Source organism: Heteronotia binoei, chromosome 21 (assembly GCF_032191835.1).
Source record: "Heteronotia binoei isolate CCM8104 ecotype False Entrance Well chromosome 21, APGP_CSIRO_Hbin_v1, whole genome shotgun sequence".
In the NCBI taxonomy this organism is placed as follows: Eukaryota; Metazoa; Chordata; class Lepidosauria; order Squamata; family Gekkonidae; genus Heteronotia; species Heteronotia binoei.
Window position 1 is genome coordinate 156,777,733 of NC_083243.1, and position 26,864 is coordinate 156,804,596.

The following is a 26,864-nucleotide window of genomic DNA, read 5'->3' on the forward strand; positions in this document are numbered from 1 at the left end:
TTGGGAAGCAGTTGGCCTCAGGATTCTGTGCCTCGGCTCCCCATTTCATCCTCCTTGCCTCATTACTAGGATAAATATATTGGGAGTTTTATGAAACTTGGTAACTGTCCCACATAAGTAATTTGGGTTATCTGAAGTCATTTTAGTCTTAAAAAAGAGAAGAGGGCAGCCCCGTAGCTGGCACCCTTTTGTTCAGGGGCCCAAGTGAGGGCTGCTATTATATGACTGTGGAGCTGTCATACCATGCTTATATTTATAAATAACCAATGAATAAATAAAAAATACAAGTGATTTATTGCATAAAAATGTTTCAGGGTTTTATTATTATTGTTACAAATAAGAGTGGTTTATTGCACAATAATATTTCAGATTTGTTATAATTTGTTGCAGTATTAGTTGATGTGATTGGAGACGGAATTTTTCCAGGAATGCATCCATATCAATTTTATTTGTGAGTGATTTCTCATAACCAAGCAGCACTAAACTGTTTTTCCGGAGCTTGGGCATTGTCAGCCTCTGTGGTTGCAGAATACGAGTAAGGCAGGAGAATGCTGCTTCACATGTGGCGGCTGAGGCTCCAAAAGTCACAGCAGCTGCAAAGACTCTATATACATTGGGGAGTGCACCTTGATAAGAAAATAGCATTTCAAGAGCATCATGAATGCTGTTCTTTTCTTTCAATTGTTGACTTATAGGTGTTCTAACATTCCCTTTAACAAGATCTGCTTCTTCAGCAAAGTTATCCTCATTAACTTGTACTAATTGTAGGATAGACTTTAGAGCTTCCACCTCTAAAAAGGATTCTAAATTAGGAATCAGGGAGTCCAAAGCAGATAAGTATTCCACGTTGCAACTAGAGAAATGAGATTCAGTCTCTGAAATGGAATAATCATGAACTTCAATGAAAACCTGTTTCATGTACATATGAGAAGGCATGTCATGGCTGGTTCCGGTACTTCCTTCTACAATAAAATCCTGGAAATGTTTCTTCTTCCTTCTTTTGATTTCCTTTTCTGCTGTGTCAACAGCTATTCCATTCTGTTCATATTTTGCAGTTGTTTTCCTCATAAACTCTTCACAGAGAATGTCTGCTTTACTTTTCCCTTTAAGAGCAGAAATGCAAGAATTCACCACTTCTGCAGCTTTCCCTAAGTGCATGTCTTTGCTTTGCAGTGCTGCATTACCTGGCTCAAATATAGATAACACCTCTTTCATTAACAATGCCAAGAAAGCAAACGTAAAATCTGCACATGTGGCATATAGACCTCTTGCCTCCTGTTGCAGTTCACTGCAAGCTGCAGCTTCCCCTTTAGGATCTGCTAGGTCAATGAGCACTTCCAACACCTCTTCAAAGTTATCACTTATGGCTCTCACTGTTGCAAAATGTCTGGTCCACCTATGTTCTAAGAGTCTCTTGAGTCCTGAACCAGAATATAGTTGGTTCACTCGATGCTTTCTGGTGAAGTTGTATAAACCATTACACGTGTCAAAAAACTGTTTCACGGGTAATATTTTTGAGCATGCACTGACAATCAAAAGATGCAACTGGTGACTAGCAGTGTATGTATGGTACAGTTTTACCAAGTTTTTCTTGATTTTTTTTTCTGAACTCCACCAGACCTGCCTGATATTACACCAGCCCCATCATAGCACTGTGCTATTAGCTGTTTTGGATTAAACCAACACTCAGGAAGAACTTTAAGAAGGAGATCAAATATGTAGTCTGCTGTTAACTGTTATACAAACCCAGAAGATGTTCAGCTGATCGTCCATCTTTTACAAATCTGATGACAACTGCTAAATTTTCAACACCACTTGCATCCCAAGTCTCATCAGCTTTTATGCAGAAGAAATCTACTTCACTGGCTCTGTAAAGGGAAGCAATCTGCTCTTGTACCATTGAGCCAAGGATAGAGATTACTTCATTTTGAATCTCTGGAGATGTATAAGAAGCACAGGTGGGTATGCCTTGGACAATCGCTTTAAGCTTTTCATCAACCTTTATGGTATGAAGAAAGAAAGCCATGAACAGCCCATCAGGACTGGGTTTCTCCTGTTGAACTTTCTCACTAATTGGTCCATGGCCCTCACTACCATGGAAAGACGGTGAATTTACAGCAAGGAACAGGATGGTTTCTGCAATGTTCTTCACATAATACCTGTTCTTCATGATTTGCTCTGGCCCCAACAGAGTATGAATTTATTTTCCTTGTTCAGCCTTTCATTCTTCATGTGGGTTTTTTATGTGCAATGTCTACTGAATCCCTTCTTGGACTCCAAAGCAGTCTTCCAGTTACTGAAACCAGAAACTGTAAATGCATCATCCCCTTCACCTTCCTTGGCAAACTTTCAGCAGGGAAAACAGAAAGCTTTGTCAGTTGCAATAGAATATTCCAGCCAAGGACAGCCACCGTATTATTTGCTACTGAAATACCGTTCTCTGGTCCCAAATCTTGTTTTAGGGAAATTTGGTAGTTGAGGCTGCAAAGGATTTTCCACACCTAAGTCTGAGGGACAGGTTAGCTATCTTCTCTGTGTGGCTGGTGGTGGTCCAGAAGATGGCTGGGGTGCAGAGGATGGCTGGGGTGCAGAAGATGGATGGGGTCCAGAATGTTTGTGTCCACTTTTGATCACAAACCTGTCCATTTCCTGCCAATAAATGATAGAACTGTGATTGTCAGTCTATGGAAGCCCAACATGTGAGCCGGAGTTGTATATTTTTCTAAAACTGTTTCACCAAATCAATACAGAAGGAAGGGAGAATCATTGGAAGTAACAGAAGGCTGAAGTTGGTCCCTTATTTCCAGTTCTTTATTAATTCCTTATTCAACCAGAAACGATGAGGAGAGTTTGAAAGCTCTGAACACCAAAATGAAGGGTGGGCCACCATACAGCACACATCACCATGTTCAAAGGACTTTCCCTTTCTAGGAGACATGTTCTTGTTCCCTATCCAAACACCAGTTCTTGTGCCAGCTCCTCTGACGCAGAGTGCCCCCAAGACAATCACACAGACAGACACTTGGGCCTGGCTGTGCTCCAAAACAATTTTTGGACTACTCCAAATGACACACCCCACACTCTGGAGACTGTGTCCTCCATGAAGTCATGCAGTGGTGCCCAGTCCAAATACTGGTTCTGAAGCCACAAACTTCTCTTCAGAGTACCATCAAGATGTCTGTATTCCAAAGGAGACTTGAGTAAAGAACTATTTTGACTGTTTGCTCTCTACAGTCCAAAGTAAGATCTGGACCACCATATATCACAGGGGTGGCCAAACTGTGGCCCGGGAGTCACATATGGCTCTTTCACACATATTGTGTGGCTCTCAAAGCCCACACTGCCCCCTTGGCCAACTTGGAGAAGGCATTTTTCTCTTTAAAACACTTCCCCAAGCCAACCAAGCTGGCAGCTTGGAGAATGCATTTAAAGTTGCTTTCTTTCCCCCTCCCCCCAATCTACTTCCTTCTTCACTTCTTGCCCTCCTTCCCCATGGCTCTCAAATATCTGACATTCATGTCTTGTGGCTCTCAAACATATGACATTTATTGCACGTGGCTCTTATGTTGGCCATCCCTGATACATCATATGCCCCCACATTCAAGGGATTCTCTCCTTCTAGGTAACATGTGCTGGGTTCTGGTTCAAAAAGCAGTTCTTGTGCCTGTTGCTCGGAAACCAAGTGCCCCCACAATCACACAGACAGAAACAGAACATCACTATGCTCTGGCACCTTTAAGACCAACGAAGCATTATTCAGAGTAGAAACTTTTGTGTGCAAGCACACTTTCTCAGATACAAACAATCAAATAAAATATCCTCAAGTCCTGCTTATAAGGAAAAGAGAGCCTGGGGGCAGCTGTTACGAAGGGGCACGCAGAGCCAAGATGCATTGAGCTAAAATAGGCCTGTAAGATCAATGAATGGCAGCAAGTTAGCACATAAATGCAACAGGTAACCGAGATGTGAGAACGAAGCCAGCATCATTCCTGCAGAACCCCCAAGCCAAACAAAAATCATCCCAAGGTACATTTGATAACAGACTCTCAGCATGTACACACTTCTTCAAATACATTGAAACAGATTTCCTCAGATATTATGTTTAATTGCTAAATGAGAATTAACAGTCTTCAGAAATGCTTCAGTTCCTTGTACCAAACTGCATTTCCTGAATTTGAATTCATTCACAGGCACATTGAAAGCACACTGCAACTTTGCATCTTGACTTCTTTCTTTAAAATAGCCCTTGTATGCTTTTATATGGATAGAACAAAAATTTCCATTCAAATTCTGTCTGAACAGACAAACTTTGACAGTTGAAACCTCAGATTCCCAAATCCAAGACAAATCAATCGCTAGACACACCGAGATATGCTTCAACATTGTATATGGTGTTAAATGCCAGTAATTCCTGTCTGATTCAGTAGTAGAAGAAGATAATGGATTTATATCCTGCTCTATTACTCTGAATCTCAGAGTGGTCACAATCTCCTTTATCTTCCTCCCCCACAACAGACACCCTGTGAGGTAGGTGGGGCTGAGAGAGCTCTCACATGGCAGCTTCATGTGTTTTCATGTATGTGAGTGAGCTGTTATTATTATTAGACATATTACATAGTGAAGAACTCTTCGAATTTAAGGATTGTAGATGCACAGTAGGCAATAAGGGGAACTCATTTTTAATACAGTTTTCTCATTTTAAAAAGACTTTTTTTCTTTTTCAGTGTGGCCTACACAAGGAGGCTTAAAAAAGAAACAAAGAAAAAAGATTTACATTTCCCCCACCCCCCGGGCAGGACTTACAATAGATGGAATGTAGGCCAAGCAGAGGCCTGAAAACAAAACAAGCAACTGATCTGGCAAATGGTCATTTTATAGCCGTGAAGGTGTGAGCAAATGTTAATTTCAGGGAGACAGGATAGTCAGCTGGAATTCTGAGTCTCAAATTTCACTAAGCAAGCCAGAGCTAAAACCAGAGTTGGGTTAAAATGCTTGAAATTTGTCTTCATTGAAAACACATCAAAAGGAAAATTACTGAAAAGACAACCATCAAACAAGATTGAGACAACAGCAAGTCTGCCCCCCCCCCAAAAAAAACGATAGGGAAGGTAATTGCATTTTAAGTGTGTCAAAATAGCTGTTACTGGTGAAGAGGCATACACTTTGTTTCAGAGTCAGACAAAGATCCCAAGAAATTGCAATCCTTACAAAGCTCCCCCGCCCCGTCCTCACCAGCCACTTTCAATCTAACTCACCTGGAGTCCAATCCAGAGGAGACTTAAAGAGTTTGCTTTGCTTCCCCGGCAGGCTCCAGCGTTCTGTAGAAAGGATGAAGGTGGCAAGAGGAGCGGGAGGAAAGCCAAGGCTATGGGAGGGGACTGATAAAAAATGCAAGGAGGCACCTTCCCCTCCAGCCCCTTGAGACCTACAGCACTGGAAGAGGGTGATTTAAAAATCTCTCTCAACTCACTTTGTTTAGCACCATCAGAAGGGTACTGGAGATTAGAAGAGTACACAAAACAAAGCCTCCTCATGAAGTCACCATTGCAAAGTTTGTCAGTATCAAGACAGCATGGGAGCCTGACCTTATACATACATTGGTTGCCAGTGAGTGTCATTAATTTAGACAACTGAGAATAGGTCAGAAGCTTCTGTTCACACACATGACAACAGTCACTTTCTGGTGTGAGGAAATGGAAACAAATTCAACTTGTTGTGTAGCAAATGTAGTGGTTTCATATCACAGAATGGCTTGCAACACCCTATGGAGGGGCTTTTCCTCTTTGGATTCACTTCAAACCCTATAAGTGGCAGGAATAGCAGAGACCTTGGAGGAAAATTCATATTGCATGTGCCAGCATCTTGCTTAGCCTAAATGGAAATGATGTTCCACCTGGCCTAGCTATGGAGAAGTCCAAACCTTATTGTTACTTAGCAGCACTTCTGCAGGGAGAATCTGTCAAGCGCGCTTATTTCTGGACTGCATTTTTCTAGGTAGAGAGCAGGTCATCAGCTCTCCATGTTTCCCCTCCATGTTTCCCCCCTTATTTACAACCAGAGGGTCAGTAGTAAAACCATCTGGCCCTGAGATGTTTATGTTACAGACTGGCCGCTATTACCGTCAAGTTGCCGCTCCCACGGTTTCACACAGACAATCCTTATCTCTCCCCAAAGAAGTGTGAGAAGGTTTGATGTTTCCAATAGCCTAAAATTCCTTAGTAATAAAATAGATAGTTGCTTGGTAACCTTTGAACCCGTGACTCAAGCATGCACCTGTAGTGTAACCTTTGATGATATCCTATATAGCAACTGGGTAACTGTTTGTATTCCATTACTCCCAAGGCTTGTGTTCTTGGTAAAGCTCCTGAGTTTCTAACAATAAACCTACTTTTGATTTAAAACAAAGGACTTGGTTATTGAGAAATATCGGCGCTTGACAGAATCAAAAGAAATCTTGTGGTACCTTTTATAGACTAGGGTCAAGGTCATCCTTTTCAGGATAGATGTCCTCAGTTGAAAGGAAAAAATGTAAATGGGGAGGCAAATGATATAACAACAGAAATATGCTAAAGCTCAAATGTATGCAAGATGAACATATCAATATTCCCTCTAAGCTGTGTAGTCTTGTAACTAAAAATTCTACTTTGTGAACTACTGGCATTAAAGTTGTGAGCTACTGCATAAATTAGTTTGCTCTGGGGCCATTTTTTCTTGAGCTAAGACAAAAATATGTGAGCTGGAGGCTAAAAAGCTGTGAGCTAGCTCACACTAACTCAGCTTAGAGGGAACACTGGTAGCAATACAATCTTGTTAGAATCGCTAAGCTTATTTAACATCTATAGTGTGAGAGGAAGCCATAATCACTACTGAGCCCAATATGCAGTGTCAAACTTGCGGGGGAGGGGGATCATATTTGGGTACATTTCTTCTTTCATACAGACATGAACAAATCTGTGACATAAAAACATCAGCAGAGCATGACTGGTATATCATGGGTTTAAGAATAAGCAGAAAAAAAGAGTCTCTGAAGGCACATCTGAAATAGCTCCTGTAACTGTGTTGCCTGAGTCAAAACGCTGGGTTTAATGCAGGGTCTGATTCTTTGGTGGACCAAGGAGACTTGCTGTAGGTGAGGGAAAGCCTCCCATTCAACATCTGTGAGAGAGAACTAGCATTATCCAGGATACAATGTAAATAATTGGTGATGTGCTGGACTGGATTGAACTGAGCTCTCTAGGTGACAACATGTGGTGTCCTATATTGTGGGGAGGGGTCCTGTGCTAGACTAATTCATTGGATGTGATTTGTTAATTTGCAGATTCTGCAATTGTGAGAATTGTGAGAAATATTATTGTATCATAGCAACTGAGTGTTGCCAGTGGATTTGATGATGTGTCCTGGGTAATAGCTGGAAGCATGTAAATATGTGTAGTGACCAGGAGGTTTCTGGTATAAGATGGCGCTTGTATGCCCATTGTGGAATTGTACAAGGATGTCTGGGACCAATTCCACAGTAGCAGTTGCTCCACCCTCAGGTTTCTGTTTTCCCTGGTTCAACAGATCGATTCCACACCGGTTGCTGTGTGGGTGCATTTTGACCTGCAGCTCCCTCCAATCCCACCCCCTCCCCATGCAGGTGTCTTCCTGATCTTGTTTTTTAGAGATCAGGAAAACACAGGGGTAATTGGAGGGAGCTGTGGGTCAAAATGCACCACATAGCAACTGGTGGGGAATTGATCAGTTAAGCCAGGGAAAGCAAAAGCCTGAGGGCAGAGCAACTGGTACTGCAGAATCAGTTTAGAAAGTTAAGCCTCCTGTGTGAATTGGTCCAGGTTCAGGCTGACTGTCACATGAGAGTTGTAGATCCTGGAGGGAACTTTTAAGAGCTTCATCCTGTGGGCCAATATGATGAAAATATCATCAGTATATCTCAACTCGAGAAGAGGCATTTGGGACATGTGCTTTGGAGGTGCTGCTTGGAGCTCTAATAGGTTGTCATACTGTAGAAGCTAGTTGCGGCAGCATTATTACCCTAAAGAGACAAGCTGCAATCAAACTACGGATAACATTCCTGATATCTTGCTGTTCATCTTCGTGCAGATTATTGGTCCACAGACCCTGTACATTCACAGTAGTCAGGACAGTGTTCTCATGGAGTTAGTTAATAGACTGCATTGCCCTTGGGAAGTTAGTAATGTCCCATGAATAACTTGGTAGCAAAGCACAAGAGGATGGAGTCTACATAACCAGATATCCTTACTGTGCACCTGTGGCTGAAATAATGGAATATTGAGGGTGGTCTGGTTTGTATATTTCAAGAAGTAGAAAGTTCCTTGTCAAGGCATGCCCCTGTAAGTTTGTTCCTGTACAAGTGTGGAGAATTTATTAAGTAGGGAAAATACGAAATTCTTTCCAGTATACTTTAGAAGAATGTGAAGATAAGTGCAGTTTTATATAGAATGGTTCCACTGCCATGCCCAGACTGAGGTCATTAGGAAGTAGCAGCACTTGCTACACTATCTCAGCTGTGCTAAATGAGATCCCTTGCATAACCTGTGCGGGGGGGGGGGGGGGGACTCTGATAATCAAAGGGACTGACTGACAAAGCAGGGGCAGTTGTAATGAACAAGTTGGACTACAAACAGGAAACTGAGAAGCAGTTCTCCAAAATGTTGCTACAAAGTAACTGCTTGGTTTTTATTCATAAAGCCTTTCAGTGCTTTGGGCCCATATATGTCAAACTTTATTAGCACCCTCATCTCTTAAGACAGGGGTGGCCAATGGTAACTCTCCAGATGTTTTTTGCCTACAACTCCCATCAGCCGCAGCCAGCATGGCCAATGGCTGGGGCTGATGGGAGTTGTAGGCAAAAAACATCTGGAGAGCTACCATTGGCCACCCCTGTCTTAAAAAGAAGAAGATATTGGATTTATATCCCGCCCTCCACTCCAAAGAGTCTCAGAGCGGCTCACAATCTCCTTTACCTTCCTCCCCCACAACAGACACCCTGTGAGGTGGGTGGGGCTGGAGAGGGCTCTCACAGCAGCTGCCCTTTCAAGGACAACCTCTGCCAGAGCTATGGCTGACCCAAGGCCATTTTAGCAGGTGCAAGTGGAGGAATGGAGAATCAAACCCGGTTCTCCCAGATAAGAGTCCGTACACTTAACCACTACACCAAACTGGCTCTCCTAAGAGCATCCTAAAGGACTTGTTTAAAGTATGCTCCTTTAAGAACATGAGAACTATTTGGTAGCAATGTTCTCAAACATAGTCCCCAATGAGATCCATAAGCAGTTGCTGATGCAGTCCATTAGGATGTTGTACAAGAGTTTTTGTTTATGTAGACTCTCTTTTGCCTGCTACTGTGTTGACTGGGCTAATTTTTTAAATATATTGGTTAATACAATGGTTGCTTTAATGATGAAGCAACCTTTTATTGCTGCAAAACAACTTAATCAAATAAGATGAGGTAGGATAGATTTTTAGGGGGGAAAGTGGAGCCTCACATGTGGGGTGCCTCCTTTTTCTTCTATGAGAAAGGGGGGGTGCTCCTGACATGTGCCATAGAGAATCTCTGTGTGCTCATTTAATGTTTCCCTTCTTAAAAGAAAATAAGAATTATACATAGTTTTGAATACATTGGATTACTGTCCCTAATAGTAACTGTTGCATTTATCTCTAGGTAGATAGGGCTATTTCAGGTAGACAGAAGCAGTGGACAGAAATATACCTTCAGAGAAAACTGAGCATCTATAAAGAGGCTGTTTAATGCTGCATTTTGGGTAGATAACTACTCTACTAGTAAGTGCTGCAGAAACATTATGTGTGCATAACTTTTGGGACAAACTGTCTATTCTGTGCCAGAATAGCAGTCTTGGTTGAAATGCCAAGATCTCCTTTATTGATCCTTATGCAACAGCATCAAAGACAGGAACAGAAGTACAAGGATAAATGAGAGCAAGGAGGAAAATATTTGTACCCTGAGGGAAGCCACTGAGCAGGAGTTCTGTGTAACAAAAGATAACTGTTTTGAATCTAGAACAAAGTTTGAGTCCAGTGGCACTTTTAAGACCAACAAAGTTTTATTCAAGGTATGAGCTTTTGTGTGCATGAACACTTCCTCAGAAATAAAACTTACCAGTTCATCAGTATAGGTAGAGGTTGAACAGCAAATTAGCATACAACATAATGAAAATGTTTAAACAGATGCAAACAGGAATAACAAGCTAAGTTTATATAGTTAACCATTAGTTTAGATTTAATTTTTGGGGGGGGGAGAACAGTGAAGCAAATAAATATGTCAAAATTGGAGATAGATGTGTAAATGTATCCCTCTTAGTTATGAAGTGCTAAGAGTAAACTAAGAGTGAATCTGTTCATGCACAAAAGCTATAATTGGCAAAGTGTTCAGAAGCATGTACAAACAAATAGTCTGGTTTTTCTAAACAACTAGAAAAGTGTTTCACTGTACATTCTAAGGTACTAAAAACTAAGTCTCTCAAAACATATTTTGTGCTATGTCGTTCTGCCTGTACCAATATAACACTGTGGAGTTGAGGGTGGCCAAAGGAGGGGTAGACTCCTGTAGCTTTAAGAGTTGTGCAGAAGAGAGAAATCCACTAGGTGAATCTTCTCATTCCTATATGACAAGCTGACATTCCTTTCTCTGCATGACTAGGAAAGCCACTGCAGGCCTGTTATTCTTTGTAACTTGCCAACTCAAGGCACCTATCATAATGACTGTGTGATGCCAGGGATGATGCAAAGATCTGTACTCATGAATCCATGGCTGGCAAAATATGAGTTATCTAGGCTTCCCAACCCTCCCGCCCTGGCGGGGGACCCCCGGGTTTGCACCCTCCTCCCCCGCTGTCCCAAAAAATGGAAGCGGGGGGAGGGAAGAGGGGAACGGCGCAAAGGCCGCGGCGCGAGTCGACTCCGGGGCCTTCGGAGCAGCAAGTTGAAGAGGCGGCAGCGGCGCACAGCATCGTCGTCGGCCTGCTCCGCTCCCCTCCCCTCTGAGGTCAATCAGAGAAGGGGAGGGGGCAGGCCAGGACTCAGCAAGAGCAGGCAGCAGTGCGCAGCGGCGGCGGCCTGTTCTGCTGTCCTCCAGTCCTCTGAGGTGAGGAGGATGCAGCAAGCGCGAGCGGGCAGCAGAGCGCAGCGGCGGCGGCCTGTTCTGGGAATCACAGGGATTTGTATTGATAGCAACTACACAGGATTCAAATAAACAATGAAAGATTCCATGCATAAAATGAACACCAGGGATCACAGCCAGCAGTGCACCTTATAGAATTTAAAGCAGGGTGAGTGCTAATGTTTTAAGTTTCTTTTTTAAAAAAAAAAAATCTTTAATTGTGTTTGTGGAAGAAAGGCATTTAAAAAGGTGTGCTGTCCCTTTAAATGTGATGGCCAGCACTCCCTTGGAGTTCAATTATGCTCGTCACACCCTTGTTCCTGGCTCCACCCCCAAAGTCTCCTGGCTCCGCCCCCAAAGTCCCCAGATTTTTCTTTGATTGGACTTGGCAACCCTAGAGTTATCAGTGGTAGCAACAGTGGGTGCAGTCAGGTGGGCAGTTGCCATGGCAGTATCTTGGCTTTAAATAAGCCACTTGCATTTGGGGCAGCTTCTGTCAATCAGACAGCACCCTCTAAGCCAGCATCATAGTGCCACAGGCCCGTAGTTGGTCACTCACATTGCTATGTGTCGCAACCACAGACTCATGGCTGGGTTGGGGGTATTTTCTAAGTCCTGTTGTGCGGGCGCAAAAGCAGACAAGTGCACACGCGCTCCTGGATGTGTTCTACTGAGGCGCTGAAATGCACATTGGAATGGGGTTGGAAAAAAGAGGACATGCCAGAAACAGAGTGGAACCATCATGCCACTCATGCGTTTCCATGGCATGCCTGGGTGATCAGATGCCTGGAAACCCACCATGGAAGTGCTTTGCTGAGGTAGCCATCAGAATTTGCTGGTGACTTTTTAAAATGACTTCCGCTCAGATTAAATAGCCACCAGCAAATTCTGATGGCTACCTCAGCATGAGGTAGGGATGAGTGGGACAGCAGCCAGATGTGCATGTTTGATTGTGCCTATTTGATTTGGAGAGGAGGAGAGGCTATGTTGGAACAAACTGCTTGTGTAATCATACCCAGTGTGACATCAATGGTGTAGTGCTTTGGTCCTATGTCAGAGGAATGCAGCAGTTGCTGCTATTTAATTTATATAGCCAGTGAGCTTGAGGGAAGGAGGAATGAAAGCCCTTTGTGAACAGTAGTTGCTGTGAAAAGAAGTAACCTATACTTCTTTAATGTGATGTCCACAAGGGCATGTAAAAGTACCCAAGGTATTGTTGGCTTGATTAAACAGTGCCTGCTTTCTCTGTAATCCCTGCCGATGCTCTGCAGTGATTCACAAAGCATTAAAACATTCAGAGTGCCAGATAATCCATGTTAATCTTCATAAGAATGGGAAGGGGGAGCAGCAGGAGGAAGAAGATGGGAAAATCAAGAGAAAAAGAGGGGAGAATGTTAATTCCAGAGTTCCTGGGAGATGGGTGCTGTAGACGGTTATGTAGACCAGGGGTGGGGAACAGTGGCTCTCCAGATGTTTTTTGCCTACAACTCCCATCAGCCATTGGCCATGCTGGCTGGGGCTGATGGGAGTTGTAGGCAAAAAACATCTGGAGAGCCACTGTTCCCCACCCCTGATGTAGACTGTCATCAGTTGTGTCCCACAAGACATTCATGGATTCAGATCCCCTTCACCCCAAAAAGGTGCTGTGTCCTTGGAGCTTCCAGGGACTTATGCTGAGGTTTTGTCTGCCTGCCACTCCAAAAATCAGGCCAGCAACAGTTTTGAAATAGCTTCAGGGCACAGTATCTTGACACCAGAGCAGCTGTGAGTGCTGATGCTGAGTAATGTACTGAGGCCCCTCTTAGCTAGCAGCTGTGGTGGCAATGAGGTATGGAAAGAAGAGAAGTATTGGGAAGAGAGATCAGGCGAAAGAAGAGGAAGAGGACAAGTTAATAGAGGACAAGGGGAAAGGGTCATTTCACATGCCGTGGAGCAGCAAATCTGAAGTAGCCACCAAATGTACATTCAAGAGGGAGCTGCAGCAAACAATTGGACATGCCAACTGAACATGCCTGTATGACACGTGTGTTTCTAAGCTCCTCGTCTCATTCATGTTACATTTCCAGGGTTACACTTTGGAAAATCTTAGTTGTATTACATATCTTAAAAAATGTAATGTGCGAAGAAGCAAGTAGTAAGAACACATCCATCCACAAGTAACTTCCCTATATATGCAAAATCTTCTAAGATCACAATACTGAACACTGATGATAATCATCACATATGAAACACTGCAGACCTTTTGAATTGTCTCAAACACAACACTTTTCTCTGGAAATAATTCAGAGGTTTACTTCAGAATAGTCTGATGATGATGTGACTGTATTGGGGTTCCGAACTTCGTTGTGCATGCAGGCACTTTTGGAATTTGAAGAAAGGGTAGTTGGTAGCAACAAAATGGCTCCATGTAGGGAGGGAGAATTACAAAACAGCTGCTATAGGGGGTGAATGTTTGATTTGGGAAACAGTTTGATTTTGATTTCCAGAGAAAGGGGAAGGATAACTCTGTGCATGGATACCAGAGAGTATTGCCAAGACTGGAAGCTTAAGAAAGTCTAGGGCCAAATTAAATATGCATAGAAGTGATATATCCACCGAGGATGAGCTCAGTGTTCTTCGAATTAGTTTGCTAGCATGGAGTGACCCAAAACTCTTTGTTTTACCCCTGTTCCATTCAAGACCCTTTGGTTTTGTGCCCAAGAAGCAAGTAGGCACCAGGAAACACATCAGCAATCACTACCCGGATGTTGCTTGTCTAGAGTGTTGGTTTGGCTGAGAGAAATGGAGCTCAAATCCTCCCTCAGCTATCAAAGTCTTTGGCTTGGTTTTTTGGGAAGGTTCTTATATCTACCAGACTCATGTACAATGCCTGGTTTTGAGGAATACAATGCCACTTTGAATTCTTTGGTCAAAGGCAAGATGCAACATAGCTGATGATAACTGGCACTTTAATTGAGATGCCAGTTGCCCCTGGCTGTGGCCTAGTCACTCTCTACACTAAAAACATAAACCATTTTAACTGTTAGGAATTGTCCCCAAAAAGTACTTTATAAGTGGCCAGATGTACTGTGCTCTTCCCTGAGCATGGAACTTAAACAGAATTCTAACTAGCCTTACAGATCTCAAGAGTTCCGTGGAGGAAGTTATGTGCCTACATTTTCTTCATGGAGGTACATTTATAACACTACAGGGAAGTTTTTGTTTAGTGACAGAGGCTTTCTCCATTTAGTGGCCATGTAAAACAGAAATCTACAAGCATGCTTTTCCCATCACTGCCTCTCCATTGCAAGGAAACTATACCTGGTAATTTCTATCCATTTTACTACAGTAAGACTGTGAAATGTGGCAATATTGATAAAGATTATGGAAAAGAGCCAAAGACTCATGCAAATGAAGTTTGGGTAGATGCAGTAGGTGGGTTTCTATATGCATTATTGTTCTTATTTTCAAGTCCATCTCAACCCATTTGGCATCTAGCTATGCATGAGAGGTTTCCAGCGTCATGTAGTAATTGATTAGAGTAGTGGACTTGGGACTGAACTAGATGAGATATTAGAAGACCTGTGAATGGATTTCCAGCTATGTTTGGGAGTGGGGCAACCTAATTTAAATCAGGCCCATGACACTGAGAATGGGGGAGTTTGCTGTCTCCATGCCATGATCCTGATTTCTTAACAGAGAGAAAGAATACTAAACACATAGTATGTTGCTTACACATTCCCTCCCCTAAAAAACAAGTAGCAACTTGAGTGGGAGTGGGAGGGTGAAGTACAAAAAATGGTGTGAGGAGAAAAGTTTGTTTTTTCATTGTTATTTACCAAGAAAAAATGTCTGGAAATGTATTTCTTGATAAAGGTAGTTGATCCCTCAGAATAAAGCAAACCAAACATTCAAATCCCTGTGTTAAGTGCTATCAAGTTGCTTCCAACTTATGGTGACCCTATAAATTAATATCCCCCATAGGGTTGCCAGGTCCAATTTAAGAAATATCTGGGAACTTTGGGGATGGAGCCAGGGGATATTGGGATGGAGCCAGGAGCAAGGTTGTGACAAGCACAACTGAACTCCAAAGGGAGTTCTGGCCATTACATTTAAAGGGACTGCACACCTTTTAAATGCCTTTCCTCCATTGGAAATAATGAAGAATAGGGGCACCTTCTTTTGGGGCTCATAGAATTGGACCCCTGGTCCAATCCTTTTCAGAATTTGTAGGGTGTTTTGAGGAGAGGCATCAGATGCTATGCTGAAAATGTGGTGCCTCTACCTCAAAAAATGGGGAGGGGCAGAGCCCCAGACACCCGCAGATCAATTCTCCATTATATCCCATGGAAATAGTTCTCCATAGGGAATAATGGAGTGCCCAGCAGACATTTCCCTCCCCACCTCCACTTTTTGATGACCCTGAAGCAGGGGGAGGACCTCCAAACCAGGGGATCTCCTGCCCCCACCTGGGATTGGCTACCCTAATCCCCCAAATGTCCTCTCATTAACAGCCTTGCTCAGGGCCGTGGCTTCTTTGATTGAGCCAATCCATCTCATGTTGGATCTTTCTCTTTTTCTGCTGCCTTCTACTTTCCCTAGCATCATTGTCTTTTCCAGTGACTCCGGTCTTCTCATGATGTGACCAAAGTATGATAGCCTCAGCTGGGTCCTTTTAGCTTCTAGGGAGACAGCAGGCTTGATTTGATCTAGAACCCACTTGTCTTTTTTTGGCAGTTCACTGTATCTGTAAAACTCTCCTTCAACACCACATTTCGAATGAATCAACCTTCTTCCTTTAAGCTTTCTTCATTGTTCAGCTTTCACATCCATACATAATAATCCAAACATAGTATCCATACATAATAATTATTTTAATCTTGGTCACGAGTGACCGCATTCTTACACTTATGAATCTTTCCAAGCTTCTTCATGGCTGCCTCCCCCCGCCCCCCCGGTCTCAATCTCTCTCTGATTTTTTAGTTGCTATAATATAGTGGGTTCAACGCAATGAAGAGGTGAGGTGGTAGTGATCATAGCTCTTTTTATTATCACAGCATAGTATAGGGCTGTGTTCTAAGACTGGCTACTGGGCCAACAGGGCCAACTATATATACAAGCAAGGTTCCCGTACTAGCGTACTATTGGACCATTCAAACCAGCAGGGGACCTGTGATTGGAGCAGGACAGCAGGGATTTGGATTCTACTGCCTATTGTTCCCGAGTCCCCAAGCTCAGTTCTACAGGCTCCAATGAGCCAGGCAAGAACACCATACATTATACACATTTCAGACCACATATACAACAGTTGCAGTCTCTCTTTGGTTGATGATTGAGCCAAGGAATTAAAAAAAACCTTTAACAATTTCAATTTCTTCATTGTCAGCCATAAAGTTGTGTAATTCCCCAGTAGTCATTACTTTTGTCTTCTTGATGTTCAGCTGTAATCCTGCTGTGGAACTTTCTGCTTTAACCTTCATCAAGAGCCATTTCAAATCTTTACTCTTTTCTTCCAATAAGAAGAAGAAGAAGATGAAGAAGAAGATATTGGATTTATATCCCGCCCTCCACTCCGAAGAGTCTCAGAGCGGCTCACAATCTCCTTTACCTTCCTCCCCCACAACAGACACCCTGTGAGGTGGGTGGGGCTGGAGAGGGCTCTCACAGCAGCTGCCCTTTCAAGGACAACCTCTGCCAGGGCTATGGCTGACCCAAGGCCATTCCAGCAGGTGCAAGTGGAGGAGTGGGGAATCAAACCTGGTTCTCCCAGATAAGAGTCCGCTCACTGTGGTGACATCTGTATATCTCAAACTGTTAATGTTGCTTCTAGCAATTTTCATCCCAATTTCATCTAAATCTAATCCAGTTTTTCTTATGCTATATTCTCCATATAGGTTGGACAGATAGGGAGATAGCGTATATAGTTGTTTAATTGGAAATGATTCTGTTTTTCCATATTCTGTCCCAACAGTAGCCTCTTATCCAGAGTATAGGATGCACATGCACATCAAAACAATTATATGTTGTGGCATACCCATTTCTTTTAAAAACCAATGGTTTTTCATGATTTTGCTGTAAACCATGAAACACAATCTGATTTTCTTCTGAAATTCTCTCTTATCCTTCAGCAACCAATGTAAATGCAATATGATCTCTAGTGCCTCTTCCTTTTTCTGACTCGAGCTTGAATATTTGGCATTCTTTGTTCCATATATGATACAAGATTTTGAGCATCATTTTACTCTTATGAGAAGCTAATGAGATGGTCTGATAATTTCTTCAATCTTTGATGTCTCCTTTTGGATCTGGAATGTAAATTGAGTGTTTCCCGTCTGTGGGCCCTTGTTTTGTGTTTCAGATTGTTGTAGGGTTGCCAGGTCCCTCCGGGTAGCTGGTGGGGGTTAAGCTTACCAGGAGCTGGGAGCTTTTGCACATTGCAGTGACATGCCCACATGATTTCCAATGTGACCTGGAAGCGATATAGGCATGTCAGTGACATTAGAGGGATGCTCTCATTTGGGGCAAAAACCATAGAGTGTTGCCCCATCATCCCTGATGTGCCTATGTCACTTCTGAGTCATGTTGAAGTCACATAGGTAAGTCACTGAAATATTGGGTATTCCTTGTTTGGGGGGTCATTTCCCCTTGCTGGCCAGCTGCTCTGTGCAGAAAGGCGGGGCCAGTGGTGGGGGACTCCTGCCCCCACCAGGGGGGTCTGGCATTCCTAATGTATTGGTATAGTCTTGTTAAGAGTTTGATGGACTGTCTTTCTGTGGCTTGAAATAGTTCTATTATTGTCCCATCTATTCCTGGTTATTTGTTTCTCCCAATTGCTTTGAGTACAGCTTTCACTTCACTTTCTAAAACTGCAGGTTCTTATTCAAAATATTCTTCTTTGTATGGATCTGATCCTTTTACATCTTTTGTATAATTCTTTAGTGTATTGTTTCCATCTTTTCTATATTTTGCCCCATTCAGTTAAGTGTATTTTCACGTTGATATTTCAGCATGCCTAACTTTAAAGTTCCCTTTGATTTCTTGTATCATGCTGAAGAGATCTCTTGTTCTTTCTTTTTTGTTGTTCTCTTCTATTTTTTTACACTGGTTATTATAATAGTTCTCTTTGACTCCATGTGGCAAAAAACCTGCTGGGTTCCCTTGGACTAATATCTGCCTCATCGCCTAGTTTACCTCACAGAATTATCTTGAGGACAAAAGGCAGGCCATATATGCTTCCCTGATCTTGTTGGAAGTAGGGTGGAATAAAAACATAAGAGAATTTGATATCAGTTCCAAATGGCAGAGCTTGCATTTAATAAACCTCAGTGTACAAATTCAAATTTGCATTTAGCAGATTAGTATACTGGTCCTGCAACATATTGGATCTCAATTAACATCACTTCCTCTCTACAATCCCAGATTTTTTTTTTTTGCAAACACTTGAGATTTTGCAAGTGAAATGAAGTCAAGAAAGTTTTGAAAATGCTATGCATTTATTCTTACCGTATTAAAAAATGAAGCTTTTAAATGTTCTGTCACATTTGAAAAGTAGTGAAAAAACATATTCCACCCTTCTCTTCTTTCTGTCTCCTCACCCCCCACCCCAGCAATGCTATTTCCATTTAATTTTGGCTGCCTAGGGCATGAACGTAGCCAGGCTGTATTTCTGAAGAATGCCAAGGTTCCATTGTTCTCAGCACTACAGTTACTCAAGATTTAAAAGACCTGCCCACTTCAGTGTCTAATAAATCCCAGTTCAGAGGATTCAGGAGCACTAGACTGCAGTAGAAAGTGGAAGGGATCAGCTGATAGGGATGCCAGCCTCCAGGTGGGGCCTGGGAATCCCCTGGAGTTACAGGTCATATCCAGACTACAGAGATCACTTCATCTGGAGAAAATGGATGCTTTGGAGGGTGGAGTCTAGTGTTCCCTCTAAGCTGAGTTAGTGTGAGCTAGCTCACAGATTTTTAGCCTCCAGCTCACACATTTTTGTCTTAGCTCAGGAAAAATGGCCCCAGAGCACATTAGTTTATGCAGTAGCTCACAACTTTAATGCCAGTAGCTCACAAAGTAGAATTTTTGCTCACAAGACTCTGCAGCTTAGAGGGGACATTGGTGGAGTCTATGGCACTGTACCCCACTGAAGTCCCTGTCCTCCCCAGGCTACATCCTCCAGTCTCCAGGATTCTCTCAATCTGGATCTGGGAACCCTACTGCCCTATCCCCTGCCAGTGGTCAAGGGGAAACTGCCAACCCTAGATCTGAACTGCATACCTGCAATCATATCTCATTTGCAGAGTGGCTGCTTGGGGGCAGTTAAAAGCAGAGAAACGGCAGACAAGAGGTGACCTTTCCCCATATGCTGTTTTTTCACTGCAAATCCCGCACGCCTCACTGCTTTTTCCATCCTGGGAACTTTCAATACAAGAGCAGCAGGCACAGAGTGAGTTAAGTACTCCTTCTCAGTGCTGCTTTTTCCTGCTAGAAGAAGCTGTTGGGATTTTAATGTTTCTGTTGCATGTAAGATATTTGGTTCTAAGCCTTGTACAACGCAGCCAATGTGAATCATTTTCTTCAATAGAAACTGTACCAGAGTGCAGGCAGAAGAGCACATCTACATTAGTATATTTGTAAAGGCAATGAGGGGAGCAAAGTAAAAGATGCCACATATTTAAAATGCATTTAATAATGCTCTTTGACCTGAAATAAGCTCCAGGCTTTGGAAATTGGTCAGTTGGAATCATAAGTTGACGTTTTCAACTTGTGGCATTAGTTTCTACTGTAAGTTCATTGAGCAATGGCAAACACCCAACATGGTTCATATGGGTTTTACAGAACAGATCACTTATTCAGTAAAGTACATTAATGATGAAATATTTCTGAAGATTCTTGGTTAATGCATTAATCACTTTCTATGCAGTTTTCGATATGTGGTATACCACTGACACCTGGTGTTTAGCTTGGTGCAGTGCATGCAGACTACAGTTTCTGAAACAAGTTGGTGATGAGTGTGCTGGAGCAATAAACCAACAGAATACAAATTCCTTTGTTCCCAGTAAAAGTCAGTGAGAGCCACAAGCTACAGCCTGCTCCAACCTCCATGAGTTCCAGATCTCTTTAATGTGAGAGTGCTAGAAATTAGGGTGTCTCCTGACTAGGGAGATTTTCTCATTGCAGGAAAAGCTGCACTTGGTAAGATTCCCTCTTCTACACAATCCTTCATCTGGTTACCCTTGGAAGGAGTGAACTATGAGCATTTGAACTCCACACATGAAACATGGGTGTCTGATCAGCTACACCAACCTTTTGCAAGCAGGGAACTATTTGCATTGAAAGGTGTAGGAGGGGGAAAGGAGCAAGCCTCAAAATATAGCAGGGGAGAGCTGACTGCCTGGGCTGTGGGAATGGGCTCAGTCTTGCCAGAGGTACCAAAATGCTTTCTCCACAGGATCTGAATCATAGACAAAGAGTAACAAGGGCAGTTTTGTTGTAAAAAGGTAAAGTCATTTCCGACTCTGGGGTGATGTCGCATCACGACGGTTTCATGGCAGACTTTTTACGGGGTGGTTTGCCATTGTCTTCCCCAGTCATCTACACTTCCCCCCCCCCCCCCCAAGCTAGCTGGTACTCATTTTACCGACCTCAGAAGGATGGAAGGCTGAGTCAACCTTGAGCCAGTTTACGCCAGGATCGAACTCAGGTCGTGAGCAGAGGACTCAGACTGCAGTACTGCAGCTTTAGCACTCTGCACCACAGGGGTCTTAAGTTTTGCTGTGCTGATGTATATAAGAACATGAGCCCTGCCCAGGAGTGGAATTCTAGCAGGAGTTCCTTTGCATATTAGGCCACACCCCCGATATAGCCAAGCCTCCAAGAGCTTACAAGGCAAATATGCAAAGGAGCTCCTGCTAGAATTCCACCCCTGGCCCTGCCAGATCAGACCAACAGTCCAGTCATCCTAGCATCCTTTTTTACACAAAGCCAACCAGATGTCCTGGAGGGACAGGAAGCAAGGCCCAGAGGCCAAGGCATTACCCTGATGTTACTTCTCAGCATTGGTGATCAGATATTTACTTTCTCTGGATGTGGAGGTTCTCTTTCATCATCACGGCTAATAGGCACTGATGGACCTCTCCTCCTTGAATCTGTCTAACCTCCTTTTAATGCCATCTGTGCTTATGACCATTACTGTTTCCACTGGCAGTGAAGTTTACATGTTAATCACTCACTGAGCAAAGCAGTATTTCATCTGTCTTGAATCTATTGCATGTCAACTTCACTGAGTGTCCCCAAAGTTCTGGTATTATGAGAGGAGGAAAATAGTTCAAGTACCTTTCCTATGAGGAAAGGCTGGAGAATATGGGATTTTTCAGTCTAGAAAAAAGATGGCTAAGGGAAGACATGATAGAAGGTTATAGTATTGTGCAAGGAATGGATAAGTTGATAGAGGGAGTTGATAGAGGGAGTCTGCCATGATACTCTCCTATAATACTATAACTTGAGGGGACCCAATGAAATTGTTGGGAACAGGTTCAGAACAGGCACATGGAAATGTTTTATTACTTAATGAGAAATTAAACTATGACATTCACTGACAGAGGAGACAGTCATGGCCAGAAGCATAGATAGATTTATAAGGGGGTTCACAGTTTGATGGAGGAGAAAGCCAACAGTGGTTACTAGCCACAGTAACTGGAGGGAACTTCCATCTACAGGGAACACTGGGAGGATGCCTTGGCTTTCATGCCCTGTTTCATCCCCTTGGTTTTCATGCCCTGTTTGTTTGGCCCTCCAGGACAATTGGCTGGCTGCTATGAAACAGTGTGATGGACTAGATGGAACACTGGTCTGATCCAGCTGGTTCTTTGTTCTCTCAATCCACTTTCTTCCAGTCTTCTTTATCATTTTGGTTGCCTTCTTCTGCCCTTTTTCAAGTTTTCATAAGGATACAACCATCCTTTAATACCTTAAATGAGGATGAGACCATCCAGGTAAGTGGTGACTTGTCTCAAGCATCCCCTTTTAGTGTAGCTTGAAGCTGTTGATTCAATCTGGATTTGTTTCAGATAAGATATAGCTAAGGAAGCTGTGTTAGTGTTCTCTTATAATGTTAGGCAAATATTTATAACAAGGTTTATGCAGCTTGTGATGCTCAAGCCAAATGCAGCTTACTAACCACATAGGGTAAGTCACCAGGGACTTGATAAACTTGGAATAACAAGAAGATGGTGTGAGTGTCAAACGCCTGTCAAGATACAATGTATGCTGATATCTGTTCAGCTTTGTGAGTCACAAGTTTTGCTGGGCTGGTTTGAAGCATCCTGTCTCCCCCCTTCATTAAATCATTGTAGTCAGCCCTTTGACACATGATTGTTGTGTTAGTAGCCACACATCAGTTATGCAGTTCATGTACACTCAACAGGTGTCTTCTCTTTCGCAGAGTGCTAATGGAATAATTTCACATATCTAATTAAGTCTTAGCTTTACTAGGAAGTTGCAATTGGGATTCTCCCCATGGCAATAATAGCATCAGCAAGTCTATATTAAACACATAATCTTGTCAGCATCTTATATGCATATGCAACAGATCACATAGTCTGTTTGCAGGGTCAGACTTATATAGTGTATAGTGTATGTATGAGAGAACACAACCAGTATGAAAGGCCATAGTGCATCATTTCAGCAGGCTAAATTTAGGTCTGTATTTGGGTGCACAATGGCCAGCCATTATGGCACAATTGCATTAGCACATAGTATTATCAAATGTGGCTATAATCATGTCAAATTAGATCCAAACATCTACAGCTTGCAGAAGAAAGGGAAACTGTGTATGCCACCCTGAGCTCCTTGGAGGAAGAGAGGATAAAAATGTAGTAACTGGATAATTTGTTCACCTCTGGGTTATTGCTTGGTGATAGTAGGTCGGCCTCTCTTGACAGAGGTCACAATTCTGCAGTCAAATTATTCCAGAAAACATTGGTGTTGGAATGACTGCTGCAGAGAATGTGGCTTGATTATTCCAAGCTTAATGGTGCTCATAATATGTAGGGTTGTATATAGGTGAAAAGTGCATTCTAGCCAGTGTCTATAGGTTAAATTGCATAGATGTTGCCGCAAGAGGCTTCCATTAACCTAATCCTATTAATATTAATACATTGTAAGCTCCATAAGCGACTTCTTACCGCAGTGGAGTCCCATGCCAGATTTCAGCAGCTAGTGGACTGCTGCTATTTCATTGGCTGAGGTGGAACACACACACAAAAGTGGAATCATTAACAAACACAGTATAAATGACCATGATCAAGATCCTACAAGATCATTGCCCAGAGGTACTTGATTCCTTTTGAATTCAGTCTTTGAACTGCATGCTGCTGTGCCATCATTATTCTTTATTCAGAAAGAGTTTTATAAATCAGTGAGATCATGTAGCAAACAGCTAAATGTGATTGCTTTTTCAGAATGCTGAAAAATCTCAGCTTCTGTTTACTTGCTTTTTCAGGGCTATGTGGGTCTTGCTTATATTTCTGACCCCAGACAGGTAGATATGACAGATTTCAGGGAGATGCAGTTTGCTGCACAGATCGTATCCTCCCCTGCTTGATGGTCAGACAATATTCATCTTCTAATGCCCTCATTCCATTATTTAGTTCCAGTATACACAGATTTTGCAGGGATGCAATATCCCCAGGACAAGAGCCTGTTGCTTCTAGGGATGCACAAAAAGCAAATTACATCTATCTGGCCTAAAGGTAAAGGTAATCCCCTGTGCAAGCACCAGTCGTTTCCGACTGGCCTACCAGCTGCTTAATTCACCTATTTCTATTACCATCACCTCCTCATCTGCAGCACCGTGTCCATGGCTGGGAAGAGGACAGTGCTGCTGTTTTGACATTGTAAAGCAAAAAGAGATAGGCTGGATACCCTTGTGTTTCAGTTTGCCAGCCAGAAGAAATAATGCTGCAGCAGTTTTATGTAGGAGCAGATACAAAGTGTTCCAGTCAGAATAATGGGACAAGTTGTGCAACACATAGTTGTTCTTGTTGCTTTAAAATTATTCTTACTAGTTAACTGTGTCTGATGTTACTAATGCATCTTCTTGACTCTAATTAGGCCTTCCTGGCAACAGCTTCCCCACCCTCTACCTGTACATAATGGTTGGTGATTTCTGTTTCAGTGTATCTCAAAAAGATGTCACTGGAGTCAACCTTAGTTAACTGTTTATTTGACATGCCCCCCATTCATTTTTCTTTGTTTCCAGGTTCGGGACAAGAAACTCCTCAATGACCTGAATGGTGCTGTCGAAGATGCCAAGACTGCTCGTCTTTTTAACATCACCAGCTCAGCACTAGCCACCTTCTGCATTATCCTTGTCTTCATCTTCCTGCGATACCCAATCACCGACTACTAGAATGTGGCCAGCAGTTGCTGCCCAACTTTTCTCCATGCTGGAAGCCATCATTGAGTTTCCTATAGAAGGGTTGCAAAGAAATCAGCCCCCCTAAACAACTTCCTCTCAATGGCAAAAAGTTGCTCCCAAACAAATCAAAGAACAACCAGGACTTTCCCGACACTCCCCCAAGGCCTGACTTGTATGCAAACTTGTGTAGCAGAGTTTTACTTTTACATTTTGTACACAAAGTATTTATTTTCATGATAAAGAAATAGGGTTTGATGGTGAGAAAGAAATTTGGTGCAGATTAATTGAAGGGGATGGTGGACTGCAACAAAGGAGAAGGATGAGAAGAAGTGGAAGAAATATTGGCTCATCAGGGACCTGGAGAAGGTGAAATAACCAGCTTGACTGCTGAACTGAGAGGATGCAGCAGAGGGCCCTCTTGGACAAGTTGAACGGCAAATTTACTTTGGATCTTTCAATGCAAAGATTCAGAGCTCAAGAAAGGGAATGGGGAAAAAATTGCTTGCTGCTAAGAGATAGGCATGGCCTTTGCAGAACATATCAGTCGCATTCAGACTGCTTCCAGATTCTGTCTCTCCTACTCTGTATCCCCAAAACAGCACATCTTTGCCATATAGGTTTTACCTAATTTCATATTGGTTTTGAATGATGCCCATACTGGCTTGCGAAAAATTTTTAAAACAGGACATTTGGATTAGAAAAAGTTTAAATAATGACTCCTAGAAAACCCTGGAATCTTCCAGGGTAAATCCCAGAGAAATGTCTATTGATCTTTGGAACCTCATGGAAACACTAAGAATGTAAACAACTTACAGAAAATTTGCATAGATCCTGTATCTCTCTCAACATTCAATAAAAAATACCTCTAACCATCAAACATTGTTTTTCTTGTATACGCCTAACCAGCAGCAAAAAAAAGCAGGGTGTTGTCCACTTATTTATGTTTTTGGTTCTTAGTTGTTAAGAAGTATCTTACTTTTAAACTAGTTCATTGTTCATTTTAAATATTACTGTGCATAATTCACGCTGCCAAGGCTATTTCTTTCTTTATTTGTTTGTTCATTTGATATATTTACAGGGCTTTTAGGAACTCCTTTGCAGTAGGCCCTGTACTAAGAGCTCTGTAAGCTCTTGGAGGATTGGCTACATCAGGGGTGTGTGGCTTAATATGCAAAGGAGTTCCTGCTACAAAAAAATCCCTGTATATTTATATGCTCACCTTTCTCCTGAGCATCTCAGGATCCAAGCAATCTTCTCTCAGCTTGCCTAATGTTGCAGTTCCAATCTGCATTTAGTATGCTAACAGGTCAAGGGTATAATTTACTTTTAGAAAAATGTACAACTGAACTCACATATGTCAATGGAAATCTCTCAATAAACTGCCTCCAGCAAATTACATAAATGAAATGCAAGAATCAGTACAGCTGCTCACCAATTGTAATGTGTGGTCCAAGATATTTAGGCATTTTGGAGAAGTCTATATCTCTAGTTCTATATCTCTTCTGGGTCCTTCTCCTGTTCCCAGCAATTCAGTCCCTTCCCTTCACCTGTTAAGTAGATATTGGTTTCACATCTGAATTATTTTCTTGCCCCAATGGAAGCCATTGCAGATGCTTAGCAGTTGCGAGGAAATGTTCCACAATCATTTCCTAAGGAAGTGGAATTGGATTATTGTCTTAGTGGTTCTTCAGTGTGACTCGTGATTGTTTTCCTTGTTTATTCCACTGCATACATGGTCCAAGTAGCATAGTTGCTGCTGACTTGAGGCTGACCTCATGTGCATGGGGTAGCATATGAAATGGAATGATATGCCATGCAGCCATGGAGAAACAGTAGTCATGCCAATGAATGTGCCATATGTGAATCACATCTAACACAACAACTAGCTAGAGGTCTCATATTATGTGTGGGCTGAACCAATGAGCTGAACAATTTGCATGGTATCTTTGCTGCTGAATAACTGCAATTTTCCCATAGACCTGCCACTTTTGGCAAACATCCACTTTTTTCTGAAGTGTGTAATAGCAGTGACCTCTCATTCTTGGATACAGAGGTCTCCCTTCTGAAGTCCATGCTTTACTTTTCAGGGAAGACACCTTGTGATCATTTCAATTGGCTTATTTTTTATTAGATGAAAAAATAGTTTCCATTGGGCCAACATTACAGTTGTTTACTGTGTGCAAGCTACTGAAACACATAGTTTCTTCAGTGGACAAATGTGATTGGATGAAGAATAAAAAACAAAAAATTCCAAACAGGATATATTTCAATCAATCAACCTTTAATGGCATATAGCCAAACAGGATATAGCTAAGTCTCATCGCTAATTGC

At 42.4% G+C, this 26,864-nt stretch overlaps 1 protein-coding gene across 1 annotated transcript in view; it reads left to right on the forward strand.

The window, feature by feature from the left end:
* The window catches only part of IFITM10 (interferon induced transmembrane protein 10), a 58,754-nt gene extending 33,344 nt beyond the window's left edge, over window positions 1–25,410 (forward strand). The window contains exon 3 of the mRNA XM_060261321.1: window positions 24,375–25,410. Within this exon, the coding sequence (XP_060117304.1) occupies window positions 24,375–24,524 (150 nt within the window). The 3' untranslated portion in view covers window positions 24,525–25,410. The remainder of the gene's footprint in view (window positions 1–24,374) is intronic.
* The last annotated feature ends 1,454 nt before the right edge of the window (window positions 25,411–26,864 follow it).